Genomic DNA, 17340 nt, shown 5'->3' on the forward strand with positions numbered 1-17340 from the left:
CAGGATTAAGAGGGAACGTGTTACTTAAGCTGTATGTTTCGGTGCCAGCGTATCCTATGACAGCTGACATTCAATCACCTGTGCACCCAGCCCATTACTTGTCTTGCATGGACCAGACAGAACATTCCATCTGCTCAAGCCACCAAGAAATGTATAGAAACTTGAGGCAACTGGCCCTCATTGGCTTCTTGGGGATTTCTGATGGTCTCTTGAAGTTATGAGTGGAGAACAGTGGAACACTCCCACCCCCAAAGGAATCTCAGGGCTACCATTTTGTTCTTTTTAAACATTCTCAGTTTCTGCCATCTAAAATAGTAGAGGATTGACCCAGGATTTAGTCTCGTGGACATTGCTATCCCTCTGATATTTCACTGAGGCAACCATTATTCTTGTTGAGCTGAAAGTGTCAGCTCAGAGCTGCTTTTGGATGGATTTTGGGAGACTGAAGTTTGTGAGCTGGCTCCTTGAGTTCACAGTTTTGATCACTTTATCCTAGCAGCATAGTCATAGGTGCTGCATTTCGACTTTGATTTTGCTACCAACTGCATTAAACTCAAAGTGGCGGTTTATGACACCCAAATTAAAACAGTGCCAATTTAAAACCAGTTCCATTTTACTGGAACCACCTTTGGATATACATTTTAGAGCAACAATTGCTAAATAGTTGATTAAAAGTGAACACTGTCATTGTCTTACTTTTTCCCTCTACAGCTGAAAACCCCCAACTTTGTTTAAGCAAGGATTTGAGACAGGGTGTGTCCTGGTCTGTATGGCTGTTACAAATTTCCTCCGAGTCCACCGGGACTCTTTGGTTTGTGCTAACTTTTACGGTTATTGCTGTTTTCACCATAGCCTTAATGGGCCCGTTAGCCTCATCTTGATTCTTCTTTGGTTTGCTTCAAGCCTCACTTCCACATCAGTCCACATCTCAGTGTTCTCTACCCATCTGCTTTCTCTTCCTCTTCTGTTACCTTCAATTTCTCCTTTAGCTATTGCCAGGACAAGGCTGTGGGGTCTTCATTTACAATGTTCTATGATGTAAATATAAAATAAAGTTTGTGTTTCTAAAATTGATGATGTTAAAGGCTGTTCTATTTGGAAGCTCTAGCACTGAGAGAATGTTTGCAACTTGATCGGTGTCTAGATCTCACGTAACAGTCACTCGCCTATGGGAAGGAGTGAAATGAACATGCCTCCATTCTGCCCTCTCGACTAGTTATGATAAAGATGTTCTTGCAGTCTAGGGCCAATGCTGATCCATTTGGTCCCAAGGCACAGTTATTGCTGCTATGGAATGGCCTCATCTGTGCTATTCCACATTGGTGTTCAGTGCACAGTGCTGTTGCATCACTTCTATAGTCAAACTTGACCTTAGTGGAGTCAAGTTTACATTTTGAAATAGTGTACCTATCCTCAGTTATATGAAAGTTCATGGCATCTTTTAAAGTATAAGATCTTGAACTATTTGAACTTGCTGATGAACTTTTTTCATTTGCGTATGTATGAACGTCAATTTGCTCTGGAGGATTGCCAGACAAATTAATGATCAGTTAGCAATCAATAACTTACTGGCCAGCGCGCACACTGAATCAGGTAATATAAAACAAAGCACAGGTATTACATTTTGCATTGACCAGTACATTTTGAGTTGAAAATCCTTGGTTACCAAATCCTCAGCAAGGCTTAACTAATATAGGTGGCTATATTAAGTATGTCGATCTGTGCTTGAGGCTGGTGAGAATGCAGGGTGTCATGAGACTACGTAGACAGGAAGGGGAGAGGAAACTGATCGCTGCTATAAGAATGACGTAGATGACTTCCAGTAATGTGATACTCAGACAGCCGGCATTTCAGCAGTGCCTCAGTTGTGGCTGCCTCAGAGTAGTAATTTTAACTTATTTAGGTTATTTATTTTATACACCTGAATCATACTTTTGACGGAAACACAAGTCAGTATGCTGTGCCTATGTTTAACTGTACCAGTACGGGATAATTTGGAAAGAGAGTTTGAATACTTTGAATCAGGACGACTGCCTGCTGAGCTGAAATCTTTGTTCCGGCTCAGTCTTTTCATCCCTTCACAAGAGTTATCGACCTACCGTCAGTGGAGACAGGTAAGTTGCAGTGCGGTCTGAAGTATTTCAAGTTTGATAGAGCTTATAATTATCGGTATTTTGGAGGATTTTAAGCTTTGGGGGTCCTGTGCTTTTTTGATGGCTGCTGTGAAAATACTTCCCGATTTTTCTCCACACTTTAACTGTTCGACAAAGCTTGGCTGACTTCCTTCTGAATGACTCACCCTCTGTGTGCTAGCAGTGGGAGTGGGATTGCCTAAAAGTTTCCCACTTACAAATTCCTGTGAATGTCATCAGTTTTATGCCGGTTGGTCAGCTGGCTGATGATATCTCAGCAAAATCTCTTCCCAAAACTGCACAGCTCAGGAAAAGAAAAGAATTCGGAGTGGCTGGTTAGCCTGCGCAATGTAGTGCATTATTCTCTTCTTATCTTATATTTTCTTTTGTGCCTGTAAGAGATTGGGGGTTATTGTTAAAATGCTAATGCTGCAATATTGCAAACTTGCTTGTTGTTAAGGATTGCTTCATGGCCAAGGCAGTGCTGGAAATTTGAAAAATATAAAAATTGAGAAGGCACAGCAGGTGTTCTATCTACTGCAAGTTAACTTTGCAGCCGGACCCTTATCTCAGCAGTACCGTAATATCTAAGATGAAACTTTCAAAAATTCTTTAATTACTGAGGATTTCTGTGTGACCAAGACATGACTTTTAGGATTGCTCTTGCATGAAGAGGGTTCCTATTAGGTTATCATCTTTAACAAGACCTTTTAACAAACGATTAGTATTTTGAATTTTTGCTTTGCTAAACGAAGGTAGATGATGGCACAGTGGTTAGCCCTGCTGCCTCACAGCACCAGGAACCAGGATTCGATTTCCAGTTTGGGTGACTGTGCAGAGTCTGCATATTCTCCCCGAGTCAGCATGGGTTTCCTCCGGGTGCTCTGGTTTCTCCCCTCAGGCTAAAGATGTGCAGGTTAGGTGGATTGGCTATGCTAAATTGCCCCTTAGTGTCCTAAGGTGTCTAGGTTAGATGGATTAGCCATGACAAATGTGCGGGGTTACACGGATAGAACGGGGGAGAGGGCCTGGGTAAGATACTCTGGGAGTTGATGCAGACTTAATGGGCTGAATGGCCTCTTTTTGCACTGTAGGGATTCTATGATTCAGTACAGATGTTTTACAATGCATGCTGTAGTCCAGGCTTCCTACAACCATCACATATTACTTCCTCAGCAGTCTAGCAATGAACCACCTTATAGAAACTTCATGAAAGAACTTGCTGTACAGGTTGCAGGGCTCTATTTGGCAACACGAGTGGATTTTGCAGACCGTTACATCAGTAACTTAATGAAAAATATTTTAGCGAAATGGTCCTCTTTTTCTGGTGTTGTTTCCTGATCAAGGGGATAGTCAAACATCTCCTGCAGGGCATGTCTCATTTGCTCTAATGTCATACTTAGAGGTTTGTCTAAACCACATAGCCTCAGTGGTTGAAATTTGAGTTTGCTGTTCAGAATAGATTGAGGAATTGCTTCCCACTAGTCCCCTGCACATCGAATATGAGACGGCACAATTTTGGAGTACTGGGTGACTTAAAGGGATCATATTGGCAGTGGTTATCAGAGCCAGCTTTGTACCTGTACATTTGCTTTGAAATGAGGGACTACAAAATCTTAGTTAAAATGGGCTGGGTTCTCCGACCTCACCTGCAGCCGGGATTCTCCAATCCCCCTGCAGTGAATGGAGATTTGGTTGAATGCCATGTCCTGTGTTCTTGCTGACGGCAGGGTGTGAACGGCTGTGGAATTCCAGCCAGTATATCTCCCATTAGTCATCCTGGCTGCCACGATTACTGACTGCTGCTGAGAGTTCTGCTTACTATCAGCTGACATTGCTCTCAGCTTATTGAGAAACTTGATCCCTGCATACAGAATTTTTGTTGAAGCCTGACCTTTGGTATCAGGTGTAAGTACAACCCTAACTCTATTTAAAAGTCATGCTCCAAAGTGCATCTTGATAAAATGTACATTTTCAAAGGTGGGAAGGAAATAAAATCTCTGCTGTAATTATTGGATTTTTAAAGATACAAAGAGAGGCTGTTTAGCTTCTTGCTGTGTCAACTGTGGAAGAATCATTAAGTTAATCATAGAAACATAGAGAATAGGGGCAGGAGGAGGCCATTCTGCCCTTCAAGCCTGTTCCACCACCATTCATTATGATCATGGCTGATCATCCAGTTCAATAGCCTGATTCCGCCCTTCCCCCTCCCAAATCCTTCTATCTCCTTTTGCATCAAGTGCTATATCTAACTGCTTCTTGAAAACATTCAATAGCTTCAGCTACTTTTTGTGGTAGCGAATTCCGCAGGCTGTGAGCACACTCTGGGTGGAGAAGGTTCTTCTCATCTCTGTTCTAAATGTATCCTCAGACTGACCCCTAGATCTGAACACCCACCATTGGGAACATCATTCTTGTATCTACCCTGCCTACTCCTGTTAGAATTTTATTGATTTCTATGAGATCCCCCCCACCAGTTTTTCTGAACTCCAGTGAATACAATCCTAATGACTCAACCTCTCCCCATATGTCAGTCTCGCCTTCCCAGAAATCAGTCTAGTAAATCGTCTTTGCACCCCCTCTAGAGCAGATAAGGAGACCAAAACTGCACACGATATCATATGCCTTTGGTTCACTGTACTACCAGGCAATCATATATATGTAGTGTGACAAAACTTAAAAGTATCAATGGAATGCTTCGCATTTCGGTATCTTTCTTTTAAGAAAAATAAAATGTACGAATGTATGTTATATTCAGTGCATGTGTGGATGGTTTGAGCCCAAGGTAGCCAAATTCTATTAATGATGGTCTTAGTTACGTTGGAAAAGGTCAGCTTGTTGCCCTTTATGTATTAAAAAAAAGTTCAGGTTACCAACATGAAATGTTTTAAACGATAGTCTGTTGTTCAGGTATGGGTTGAGTTTGCTTTTAATGAATAAGACACACAATATTAATCTGTGCTAAGAATGTAATTTTTATAGTCGTATGATGGACCGGGAGTTTTAATTTGCCTAAGCTGTTGTCGAGATGAATCCTAGAAAAGCCTGTAATATCTAATATTTCTGGATTAACGCTTCACAAATCTGCTTGTACGAAAGGAAAATCCTTTTTACTACAGGACCTTCAGGCAAATCTGTAAAATGGGCATTGAACAAAATTATAATAATGAAAATTATCACGATAAGTGCTCTAAAATGGCAGATATATCTTCCCCACCACCCCCCTTTCAAGATTAAATTGTCCACACAAAAGGCATGGAGATGCGATGGGGTTTTGATTGAAAAACATCCCTTTTTTAATTGTCTGTAAAATCTTTCTTTTTGTTCTTTTGAAACAGAAAGTTGTAAAAGCTGGTGACAAAGACCGAGATGGCCAACTGGATTTTGAAGAATTTGTTCATTATTTAAAAGATCATGAAAAGAAACTCCAACTGGTTTTCAAAAGCCTGGATAAGAAAAACGATGGTAAGAATTAAATTGTTAACCCTGCCACTGCATACAAAACAGTAATCTCAAAAAATTACACACAGTAAAGTAAATTCCAAAAGCCCTAACACTGCAATGTTAACATTACCGTGTAAAGCTTGTGGTGTGACTTGGATGTCTTTATAGCCCAGGAAGAAATATAACTGCACAATTTCATCTTGTTAAGTAGAGAGCTCAATCAGTATTTTTTTCTTAACCTTTCAGGTAAGATTGACGCACAAGAAATCATGCAGTCGCTGCGAGACCTTGGAGTTCACATTTCAGAACAACAGGCAGAAAAGATCCTGAAACGGTGAGTTATGTTACCTAGGTAAACTGTCACTGTTTTTAGTCACTCATTATAAATGCCCTGCACTATTATTACCAATTTGTCAAGTTTTCCTTTTGAAACTCTCTGTTTAGGAATTTCTATGCAATTAACATTTATTTCTTCCCTTTTCCATACTCTGACTGTACACCTGATCTCACTTGGATAGAGATGCATGAGTATTGTCTCACATCCTTCCATTTTTCACTCATCTGGCATAAGGCCTTTACTTTGTCCCTCCCAATGCATTAAGGCTAAAAATGGAACTTTGTAAAATTAGGATCAACCTTCAATCCACCCACTCGGTTGCTGATAGATGTTGACAAAGTGCTGTGGCGCAGCCTCCAATTTAACGTGTGCTCCAATATCTTCCACCCCTTAGCCTTGGAAATCTTTAACCTTGCAATTATCCTGTGGCATATTAACGTACAGATACTGATACATAATAATAGCAAAATATTGGAATATGAAACAAAAGCAGAAAATGACAAAGGGTCATCTAGAGTCAACGTTGGCTCTGTTCCCCCTGCACAGATGCTGCCAGACCTGCTGAGATTTTCCAGCTTTTTCTGCAAATGCTGAAGCATGTGTCTGAAACTCTTTTGCTGTATTTACTTTAGAAATGACAGTAGAATTTCAAACAAAAACATTTTCTTGAATCCCATGATGTTGCTTTTTAAAACCCTTTTTAGCAAGATTGACTAGCATGTGAATATTCTGAGCTCCATTTGGTGCTCACTTGTGTCACTTAGCCTAATGACAAAGCCTGTAATAGTCATTTTTCCAAAGTAGAGATAACCCACAATCCCATCACTTGCCCCTGAGGTGGTATCCTCTGCAGGGTCCTATAGTGGAATTATATCTCTACAGTGGCTTATGAGAAAATGATCTAGTAAGACTGCAAATTACATGTTGAGGTGATATTGGGGAAGGTGACAAAAATAACTTTTAAAGCTGAATTTGTGTGTGTCCTTACACAGTATTGGGGGATTATAGCTTTACCTAGGAAAGATTGTGCTGTTTTGTAGTAACAAGGGCGAGGTGGTGCAGCAAAGTGTGTTTGTTCTTTGTCTTCTGTTAAATGTACAAAATGCTTTATCTGTGCTGTTTTCTGCATCTTTTGCTTTCTGTCTTCAGAATTTGGAGAGGGCACCTCTGGGGCCCTATTGTATAGTAAGTATCAGTGTATGCCTGTCTACTCTAAATGTGCTTCCCTTCATAGAAATTAATAAAAACACATTTTGTTTCCATCTTGTGCGGCTTCACCCTTCCCTGATTTGTAAAATGGATTTGAATAACTGTCCTTGCACAAACTCATGAGCCTATAATGCTAGTCAATTCATGCTGGTAAACCTTCCCCTCCCCTTCCTGCAGCAATAGTTTCTACTGTTTTAAGATACTGGATCCCTCTAGCACATGTATACGCAGATTAATTTGCATTAAACGGTAGAGCTTAAACATGTGGCAACCACAGTTTAACTTTATGCTCTTGTTGTCTTGCTCTGTTTTTTTAATAGCATGGATAAAAATGGAACGATGACAATTGACTGGAATGAGTGGCGAGATTATCACCTTCTACATCCAGCGGACAACATTCCTGAAATAATCCTGTACTGGAAGCACTCCACGGTAAGTTCAACGCACAGTGTATTGAGGATGACAGCCTAAAGTTAGAAAATTGCGGTTTAATGTTTTGTCAGCGCACACACCCTTAATCCAATGTCTTTTTCTTGACCCTGCACTTGTATGCCAAGTGAGCATGGCACAAGTCTCCAATAAAATCAATAGTGGTGAATAACAAACACTTGAGAAAAGTCCATTAATGTTTAGGACTAACTCATTCTCTGTCATCAGTTGTCCTTGGGTGGCACAGCTCTGCTGCCCGACAGTGCCAGGGACCTGGGTTTGATTCCCCGCTTGGCTCACTGCTTGTGCTGTGTCTGCACGTTCTCCCTGTGTCTGCATGGGTTTCCTCTGGGTGCTCCAGCTTCCTCCCACAGCCCAAATGGCATGCTAGTTAGGCGCATTGGCCGTGCTAAGTTCTCCCTCGGTGTACCAGAACAGATGCAAAAGTGTGGTGACTAGGGGATTTTCACAGTAACTTCATTGCAGTGTTAATGTAAGCCTAATTGTGATACTAATAAATAAACTTTAAAACTTTTCCTGTATTACGTTGTGTTGGCACACAAACTTGTGCCTTGTGAATTTCACATTTGTACCCATTTAAGAAGAAAATTCTGAAAAATCTTTGGAATGATGTTAAACCTATATAAATCCTTGGTTGGGCCAAAGTCAGAATAGTTCACCTTTATTTTTGGAAAAACATTGATGTAGAAAGGGTGCAGATGAGATTCACTGAGATAATCCAAAGGATGAGCTTTGAAACAGGATTAAAGAAACTGGGCTCTTCATTGGAACAAATATAATTGAGATCTAATACAAGTGTTCGAAATTTAAATTTTTGATGTTAAATAAGGGGAAATTATCTGTGATGATCATTAATTTGATAACTAGCAGGTGTAAATTCAAAGGCATCAACCACCAAAGTAATGAAAGGAGAGTGTGGGAGGTTTTTTTTTGGACATGCAGAAGATTGAAAGAGAAAGGAATGCCTCTGCAAGTATGTTTGCACAAGTGGAAGCAAAATGTTCAATAGCTTACAATGTGGGAATGGACAATATTTGATTGAAAATAATATGATATGTGGGCTAAAGGCAAGGGAATGAGACTAAGGGAAAATGTATTTCAAATAGCCAGCACAGCTGCAATGGACAAAATGCCTGCTTGTGTGCTGTTAAATTCTGCGATGGGTTTCATTTGCCTTTCCTACTCTGGTTTCATGCCCTTGCATAGCTTTATCTAGCCCAGTTGAGCTTTTTCCTCTTTCAGTCCAAGTAAGCTGGACCGAGCTGGCAGATTGCTCTGGTTTTTCGCTGGAGTAAGCTGGTGACTCGATTGAGTGGAATTTTTGGCTTTGACTTTTGCATTGATTACATCACTTGCTCATGCAACCTTTGAGTCCATAAACTAACGCTTAACGACATGCCAATGTCAGATGTCCCAATTTTGACATGTAGAGTTCTTTGCATTTTGTTTGCAAAAAGCAACCTCCACAGATAGAAGCCAAAGGGAAGGTAACTGTTGGCACATACAAATTGGCACTGTAACTCAGCAATGATTTAGCATGTTTAAGGTAACATTGGTAAGATCAATGTTCACACATTTTTTCATTAATAAACAGATGGGGGCAGCATGGCAGCACAGTGGTTAGCACTGCTGCCTCACAGTGCCAGGGACCTGGGGTCAATTCCAGGCTCAGGTCACTGTCTGTGTGGAGTTTGCACATTTTCCCTTTGTCTGTGTGGGTTTCCTCCGGGTGTTTCCGTTTCCTCCCACAGTCCAAAGATGTGCAGGTTAGGTGGATTGGCCATGCTAAATTCTCCCTAGTGTCAGGGGATTAACAGGGTATATATGTGGGTTACAGGAATAAGGCCTGGGTGGGATTGTGGCCAGTGCAGACTTGATGGGACAAATTCCATGATTCTAAGATCCTCGAACCCAGTGCCTCGTGCAAATTTTATATTGGGTAGTATAAACTTGTTTCTCACTGGCTACAATATGTAGTCTTGCTTTTGTGAAAGATTCCAATTCTTTTCTTGCACCCTTTTCAGAAAGATACTAGTGGGATTTTTCCTCCCTTGTTGGCATGTTTTGAGGTGGCAGGAGGTGGTGCGCTGCTTGGTGGCAGCAAGATCTTATAGTCCAGCCATTGTCAATGGTGATTCCAATGAAAGCACCCCTTACTGCCGGGAAACCCACAGTGGGGTATGCCTTCGGTGAGATTGTAAGACTCTGCAGGTGTGAGTGGCAGCAAGATTTCACCAGCCCTTACTTAATTCAGGTGATGGTGGTGCCCTGAATGTTACTGTGTATTGATTCAGCCAAGGGTGGGTTGAGTGAAAATTGAGAGAAAAACATAGGTCTTTGAGCATGTTTTAAGTGAGTGAACTGCATCACAATATTACAAGGGAATTAGGTTACAGGCTATAGTTACCATAGTACTAACATACTGTAACACACCTAGACAGTATGCTATTTTTGATGAGAATGTGAGGGGAGTGCTTACTATATCCAAGCCACTCTTGTTCAAATTCAAGTAACTAGCATTATGTAACAAATCTATTTGCTGTTTAATAGAGTTTGTTTGAAGTTGTAATTTCCAGATCCAAATTTAATTAATTACTGGCATTTTGCACTTGTAATCATGCGGAGATGATCTGTATATTACACATTAGTTCTTGTTTCTTAATAGAGGGGGTGTTTGAAATGTAAAATTCCATTGTAGTCTTGTTTAAATATTAATTATTTAGAATGAAATACTGGTAAACGTACCCTGAATCATTAATTAGTGTGGAGCAACAATTTCCATTGCTCAGCAGTTGAATTGAGCAACAGATCTGAGTTCAAATAACCTTTGGACATCAGCAGATGGATTTATAGTTTGTATCAGAAAACCTTTTGAGAATACTTCCATCTTACTAGAAATAAAACTCTCTCAAAAATCAGTAAAGTCAGTTTGGGTGCAGGTATTTTCCATTCCATTAACTGAAAAAGATTGTTGCATCGATTGCTGCTGTATCTATACATTGTTTTTATAAGTGCCAAGCTCTGTGAAGTAATAAAGCCTCAACTTGTGTTTCAGATCTTTGACGTAGGTGAGAGTTTAACGATTCCGGATGAATTCACAGAGGAGGAAAAGCAAACTGGGATGTGGTGGCGACAGTTGGTAGCGGGAGGAGGTGCAGGTGCTGTGTCCAGAACATGCACTGCTCCACTTGACCGGCTCAAGGTACTCATGCAGGTGAGTTTCCCAAATTTTCTGTCTTCACTAGAGCGGGAGCATGGCATGAAGGGATGGTAAGATAGCACCCAGAATCACTTTATTTCATTAAAATAAAACCAGGGCCATAGACACAGGTTTTTCCAATAACTGATACTTGGTGCATCAGTAGGATTGCTAAAGCTTAATTTGCAATATTCATCCAATGGGTTTGAAATTTTGGAGACTTATCCTTCCAGATTAGTTCAGGTGATCATTTGATTACTCTTGGCCCTATGGGTGGTACAGTGGTTAGCACTGCTGCCTCTCAGGGACCCAGGTTCAATTCCTGGCTTGGGTCATGCCTGTGTGGAGCTTGTACGTTCCCTCCACATCTGCGTGGGCTTTCTCCGAGTGCTCCGGTTTCCCATCTCAGCCCAAAGATGCACGAGTTAGGTGGATTGGCCATGCTAAATTGCCCCTTAGTGTCAGGGGGACGAGCTACGGTAAATGCCTGTGGTTATGGGGATAGGGCCTGTGGTTGGTGCTGACTCAACGGGCCAAATGGACTCCTCTTGCACTGTCGGGATTCTATGATTTTGCACATTACGTACACTTCCAACTTGCACATGATGGGTACCAATTAGGACCCGTGACTCTTTGTTCTCTTACTTGAAACATGGGTGTTGAGGTTGATTCTTGCCCCCTTCACTTGTACCCTATGTGCAAAACATGGCACGGGCTGGGATCAGGCTTCACACCCTTTTTGGTCTATGTGGCTCAGGTGATCACACTGGATAAAATGTCCCAATGGAGGGGTAATGCCTAAAGAAGATGTGGAAATTTCAATGCAAGATTTGCAATGTTGATATATCTGGTTATGTGGTGGTGGGGGGAAGGCAGAGAGAGGTAGTGTTCTTGAAGCTACGACTGGACCATTTCATCCATGGCACTTGAACAAAAAAAAATTCAAATCCTTACTCTGTATTTCCAGTAGCTTGGAGTGTATACAAAGTTTGTTTATTAGTGTCACAAGTAGACTTACTTTAACACTGCAATGACGTTACTGTGAAATTCCCCGCTCACATAGGGCATGATAGCCGGTAATTAAAGACAATGTTCGTATGTTTTTACTAAACAGGTTCATGCTTCCAAATCAAACAATATGTGCATCGCAGGAGGATTTAGCCACATGATTAAAGAAGGAGGATTCCGGTCTTTGTGGAGAGGAAATGGAATCAATGCAATCAAAATTGCACCGGAATCTGCACTCAAATTTATGGCATATGAGCAGGTGAGAGAATGGAGTAGGTGGCAAAGATCCAAGTCAGAAATATATTAATCACTAGTTTTACTGACTGACTTTTTTTGACTTTGCCACGTTAAACATAATCTTGCTATAAAAGCTGGTGATAAACCCAGTCAGATTAACAAGAGAATTCTTTTTTTAAAAATGGCGCTCGTAAAATTTGAGTTTGAGCATGATTTTTCCATTCATACAGTTCAATGTGGCCATTACTTTAATTGCAAACATTCTCTTGCAGATAAAGAGATTAATTGGTAGCGACCAGCAGCCTTTGGGAATTCAGGAGAGACTGATTGCCGGATCACTAGCTGGACTAATTGCACAGAGTACAATCTACCCAATGGAGGTAATGGGACTTTGGAGTTATAATCCCCATTGCAATTTACACTTCTATACTTAAAATACATTTTCTATTTGTGCTTCTGGCTATAATCCTGGGTATTGCTCACTTTAGGTGTTAAAGACAAGGTTGGCATTGCGGAAAACTGGACAGTATTCAGGAATGCTTGACTGCGCGAAGCACATATTTAAGAAGGAGGGAGTTAAAGCGTTTTACAAAGGCTACGTTCCTAACATGCTGGGCATCATCCCTTATGCTGGAATAGACTTGGCTATTTACGAGGTGAGTTTTCCAACCTGCAGGATTTCTTTTTAATAAAAACTAGCTTTGTAGGACTTGGTTTTGTCACTGCATTTGCATTTCCGTTTTTGTTACAAGGCAGCTCTTTCCTTGCACTGCAGTTGAGGCTCATTCTCATTATGTCAAGTTGATGGGAAATGTTTTTGTTTTTCTTTTAGACTTTGAAGAATTCCTGGTTGCAGCGCTACGCCACTGACAGTGTGGATCCTGGGGTCTTTGTTCTCTTGGCTTGTGGCACCGTTTCAAGCACATGCGGGCAGTTAGCTAGTTACCCATTGGCCCTTGTCAGGACGCGAATGCAGGCACAAGGTAACTATCTACAATGGCAAAATCCACTATGATTCCTCCTCATGGAGGGCGGGGAGAAATTCAGTTTAATTAATTTATTATACTGATCAATTAATAGATTCCTTTTCAGTGAGAAAGTGACAAAAACAAATCGCGTATCGAATAGATTTAATCCATAAAGTCAGTAATAAAAGCAGAAAATGCCGAAAAATCTCAGGTCTGGCAGCATCTGTAGGGAGAAACATATTTAACATTTTGAGTCAGAATGGCTCTTCAGAGTGTGTAACTGGTTTGCTGTTTGCAGCAAGAATTAAAAGAGCATTTGTTTGATCAGTTCCCAAAGAGACTTCTGTGTTTTCTGCCTAAACTCCAATATGCTGAATCCCATTACAAGTCACCACGAATTTAACCAAAATCGACACTTGAATGGAACTGATTTTTGCAAAGATGTTTTGCCCTTGCCTTTTCTTCTACTCTGAAGACATTATTTTGTGATGGGGTATATTTTTGAAGAATGCATCGAGCATGTTACAGGACGGAATTTTACCGGCACGTCCACCTGAGGTTCGTACGATCCCACTCGAGGCCAACGAAGAATGCCGTTATCTGAGCCTCGCCCGCCCCTGGAATTGGGGTGGATGTGCTAGTGAAATTCCGGCCTCACTCTCAAGTGGCAATTCATGGGGGAGCCTACAAAATCGGCATTTTCTTTTAAACCCATGGGTTGATTCATGGCCAAGCCCAGCCCTGCTCCTGTGCACATTGGTACAGGGAAATGGCCAGCATTCACAGCTCTGACTGGTTGCTTCTTAAATGGTATTTTTACTTTATTTATTAAAGTTATAAAACCAGTGCGCAGAGTGGACCAGGCAAACCCAAATTCATCACCTTGCTTACTCCAAAAACCAATTCAAATTGATTTCAATTCAGGAGAGACATGCAAGATCCAACCCTTTGCTCCTGATCTTGGGCTTGACCTGACCCTTGCCCTTAGCTCTGATTGTTAGCATGCAATCTCTGAACTGAAGGCTGATTGTTGCAGTCCCAAACTGTTGTCCCATCTGATATCAGCTAGTTGTGCTCAGAGCAGGATTTGCACCTGGGACCCTCTTGCTCATTTGTTTACTAGTTCATAATACAGCGTGTTTACCTACTCAGCAATTGGGAAAGATTCTTGGCAGACCTTTAATTAGTATTTCCAGTCACACTGCATAGTACAATGATTGGAAACATTTCACAACGTTAGACCTAAAACGAAACGCTGGAAAATCTCAGCAGGCCTGACAGCATCTGTGGAGAGAATAGAGTCAAAGTTCCAGAGCTCTGATGAAGGGTCATCCTGATTCTCAACATTGGCTCAATTCTCTTTCCACACATGCCGTATTAGAAGTCATAGAATCCTACAGTGCAGAAGGAGGCAATTAGGCCTATCATGTCTGCACCAACCACAATCCCACGAGGCCCTATCTCCATTGCCCCATGCATTTACGCTAGCTAGTCCTTCTGACATTAAGGGGCAATTTTGGCATGGCCAATTCACTAACCAGCACGTCTTTCGGACTGTAGGAGGAAACCAGAGCACTCGGAGGAAACCTGCGCAGACATGGGGAGAATATGCAAACTCCACACAGACAGTGACCCAAGCTGGGAATCAAACTGGGTCCCTGGCGCTGAGAGGCAGCAGTGCTAACCACTGTGCCACCCTGTCAGACCTGCTGAGATTTTCTAGCATTTCCTGTTTTTATTTCAGATTTCAACATCCGAAGTATTTTGCTTTTATCTGCCTTCTGATGTGTTGAGTTTTATGTTTCTTGAATTAATCTATAATTCTTGTCTCAAATGAATGAATATCCATTTATTTTCCCCTTTCTTTTCCCCCTTTTAAGCTACCACCGTAGGAGCACCTCAGCACACAATGCTTGGACTCTTCAGGCACATTCTGAGCACAGAAGGAGCAATTGGACTGTATCGAGGTTTAGCACCAAATTTCATGAAGGTTATTCCTGCTGTCAGCATTAGCTACGTGGTGTACGAAAACCTGAAGATGACTCTTGGCGTCACTTCGCGATGAGACTTAGAAAAGTGACTTGAAGCTGTTTAATCTTGGGTGATCATCCTGGGATTTTAACCATCTCATTCTGTGAATGTCATAAAACACTAGTTAAGCAAGGACACATCGGGGGAGAGGGTTAAAGGGACCATTCCCCAACACATGTTAGCAGATTTATTTTCTGATTAGCCTTTCTTTTTTTTGTGAGAAGCTGTAAAGTGAAGTCTGAGTCCTCACTGGAGCCATTTTGTGCAGCGTTTGTCAATATCTCAGCTTATCAGTTGTATTATCAATCATCCAAAGGCCACTTGAAGCTTCTTAATTGTTACATGGCAAATATCCATGTTGAAATTGCTGTTGGCAGTATTGGAGTGAATGCTTACACAGCTATATGATATTCTACCTGTTGATTTAACAGTGGTACTGCCCTAATTTTCAAATAAGTGGGTTAATGATTGCTGTTAAAATAGCAAATTGAGGAATATTGTGGGATTGCTCTGACGTATTCACTGGTATTGCCAACCATCATTGCTAACTTGAAGCCGAGAAACCAATTTATTTCTTTCATGAGCAAGTTTGCGTCTGAAGAAATCTGATTTCCACAAATGTAGCATGGCCTTGGGATTCCCACTGAGTTGTAGCTGACATGTAAACCCCGAAAAGCTCCAGAAAAGATTCCGATTTCCTTGTTCATTTTGGAGACAGAAGCAAAGCCCGTTCTTTTGTCTCATTTGCACATTTCCTGAAGTTCATTACCAGCCGGGTTAATTTTATTACAATGTTTTGGTTTTATCGTGTAGTTCAGGTGTAAACTGGGTATTTATGTTATTTATTGTTTACAAAAGTTTTCAGAAAGGCTTATATAATCTGTGATAGCGGAGGCTTAATCTCCCGGTGAAGGAACCAAATATTAGGTCCATATAAGATTCTGTTAGACCATCATGAGTGAAGTCAAAAACCAGTGATGGCTATTGAAGTTTGTAAGAAGTCTCCTTCACAATATATTGTGCGGGTGATCAGCTATTGTCTTATAGAAACCTTAAATGATTGTCTTACATTTAGAAAGGGGGTTAAATTATTTATTTTTATACATCTTGCAGTGCTAACCAGATATTTATTAATAAATGTGATCTAAATGAGCTCAGTGTGCGCGCACGCGCGCGCATGTGTGTGTGTGTGTTGCTGTCATTTGCACGTCCTATAAACTAGCTGTTTGTTTTATATGGGTTTCAAAGCTTTTCAAAGCCCTTTCTAATGTGTGGAGGCAATGATTAACTCTAGAATCAGTCATTAGGCCCTTTCTGTTTTGTTTCTACCAGACAGTTTTCTTTTCTTTTTGTTCAGATACGCACGTACTGCACAGGCCAGTTTACTCCTTTTGAGGGCATAACTTTTCCCAGTGTAGCACATCTCTGGATGTCTGGGTAAAGTAGTTGAAAAGGTGCAAGTTGCAAGGCCTTAACCTCAGTTCGACTGTCACAAAGATGAGCCACATTTTTAGTATTGTTACAGCAACTTAAAAATGATTTAATATTCTGACAATGGGAGCAGGGAATCTGAGCAGGCAAGCGTTGCTATTTTAAAACAGTCTGAGATTCCTCTGGGTTTTCATGCAAACTGGGAATGACTGTCGATCACCCAGTAACTAGCAGAAAGGTCTGAGAGTTCTTGTGGACCGGCACTGCGAATATATTATCCCACAGTGGCACAGTGGTTTAGCGCTGCTGCCTCACAGTGCCAGGGATCCGGGTTTGATTCTCAGCTTGGGTCACTGTCTGGATGGAATTCACATGTTCTCCCCGTGTCTGCGTGGGTTTCCTCCAGGTGCTGTGGTTTCCTCCCACTGTTCGAAAGATGTGCTGGATGGGTGCATTGGCCATGCTAAATTCTCCCTCAATGTATCCGAACAGGTGCCAGAGAGTGGCGACTGGGGGAGTTTCACAGTAACTTCATTGCAGTGTTAATGTAAGCCTACTTGTGACAAATAAATAAATAAGCATGAAAATTCTACATTCTGTTAGGCCTGATCTGTCTGCTTTGAGTAGAAAAGTTTTTATTTAAGAGAGAGGTGGCAGTGGGTTGGGTGGGGGCATCTGAAGGAGTGGTAGAAGAAGGCAAAATGATATGAAAGTGTCGAAGGATGTTGCAGACTTTGAAGAGAGGGTGTTGGGGTGGGTACGGACCTGTGACTCCTGTTGAATGGGAGAGGTTTGTGAAGTTTCATGGTGCGGTGGGTCCTGCAGGACTTTTGGGGACCAGATACTGTATCTCTGTCTGATGAAGTAGAACTTCCAGCAGTTATCCTGAGCTTC

At 41.3% G+C, this 17340-nt stretch overlaps 1 protein-coding gene across 4 annotated transcripts in view; it reads left to right on the forward strand.

Annotated features, from left to right (window-relative positions):
* The window catches only part of slc25a25b (solute carrier family 25 member 25b), a 56065-nt gene extending 39027 nt beyond the window's left edge, over positions 1–17038 (forward strand). Inside the window, exons 1-11 of one of the 4 annotated variants that reach the window (XM_080212410.1) lie at positions 1659–2114; positions 5471–5597; positions 5823–5910; positions 7063–7098; positions 7443–7554; positions 10628–10786; positions 11886–12038; positions 12289–12396; positions 12505–12672; positions 12849–12999; positions 14865–17038. In XM_080212410.1, the coding sequence (XP_080068536.1) occupies positions 1956–2114; positions 5471–5597; positions 5823–5910; positions 7063–7098; positions 7443–7554; positions 10628–10786; positions 11886–12038; positions 12289–12396; positions 12505–12672; positions 12849–12999; positions 14865–15049 (1446 nt within the window). In that variant the 5' untranslated portion in view covers positions 1659–1955 and the 3' untranslated portion in view covers positions 15050–17038. Of the gene's footprint in view, positions 1–1658; positions 2115–5470; positions 5598–5822; positions 5911–7062; positions 7099–7442; positions 7555–10627; positions 10787–11885; positions 12039–12288; positions 12397–12504; positions 12673–12848; positions 13000–14864 lie in introns of those variants that run through there. The other 3 variants (XM_080212408.1, XM_080212411.1, XM_080212409.1) reach the window with 3 other exon arrangements.
* Positions 17039–17340: the final 302 nt, after the last annotated feature.

This window comes from Carcharhinus amblyrhynchos, chromosome 25, assembly GCF_965287045.1.
Source record: "Carcharhinus amblyrhynchos chromosome 25, sCarAmb.v2.hapA, whole genome shotgun sequence".
NCBI lineage: Eukaryota > Metazoa > Chordata > Chondrichthyes > Carcharhiniformes > Carcharhinidae > Carcharhinus > Carcharhinus amblyrhynchos.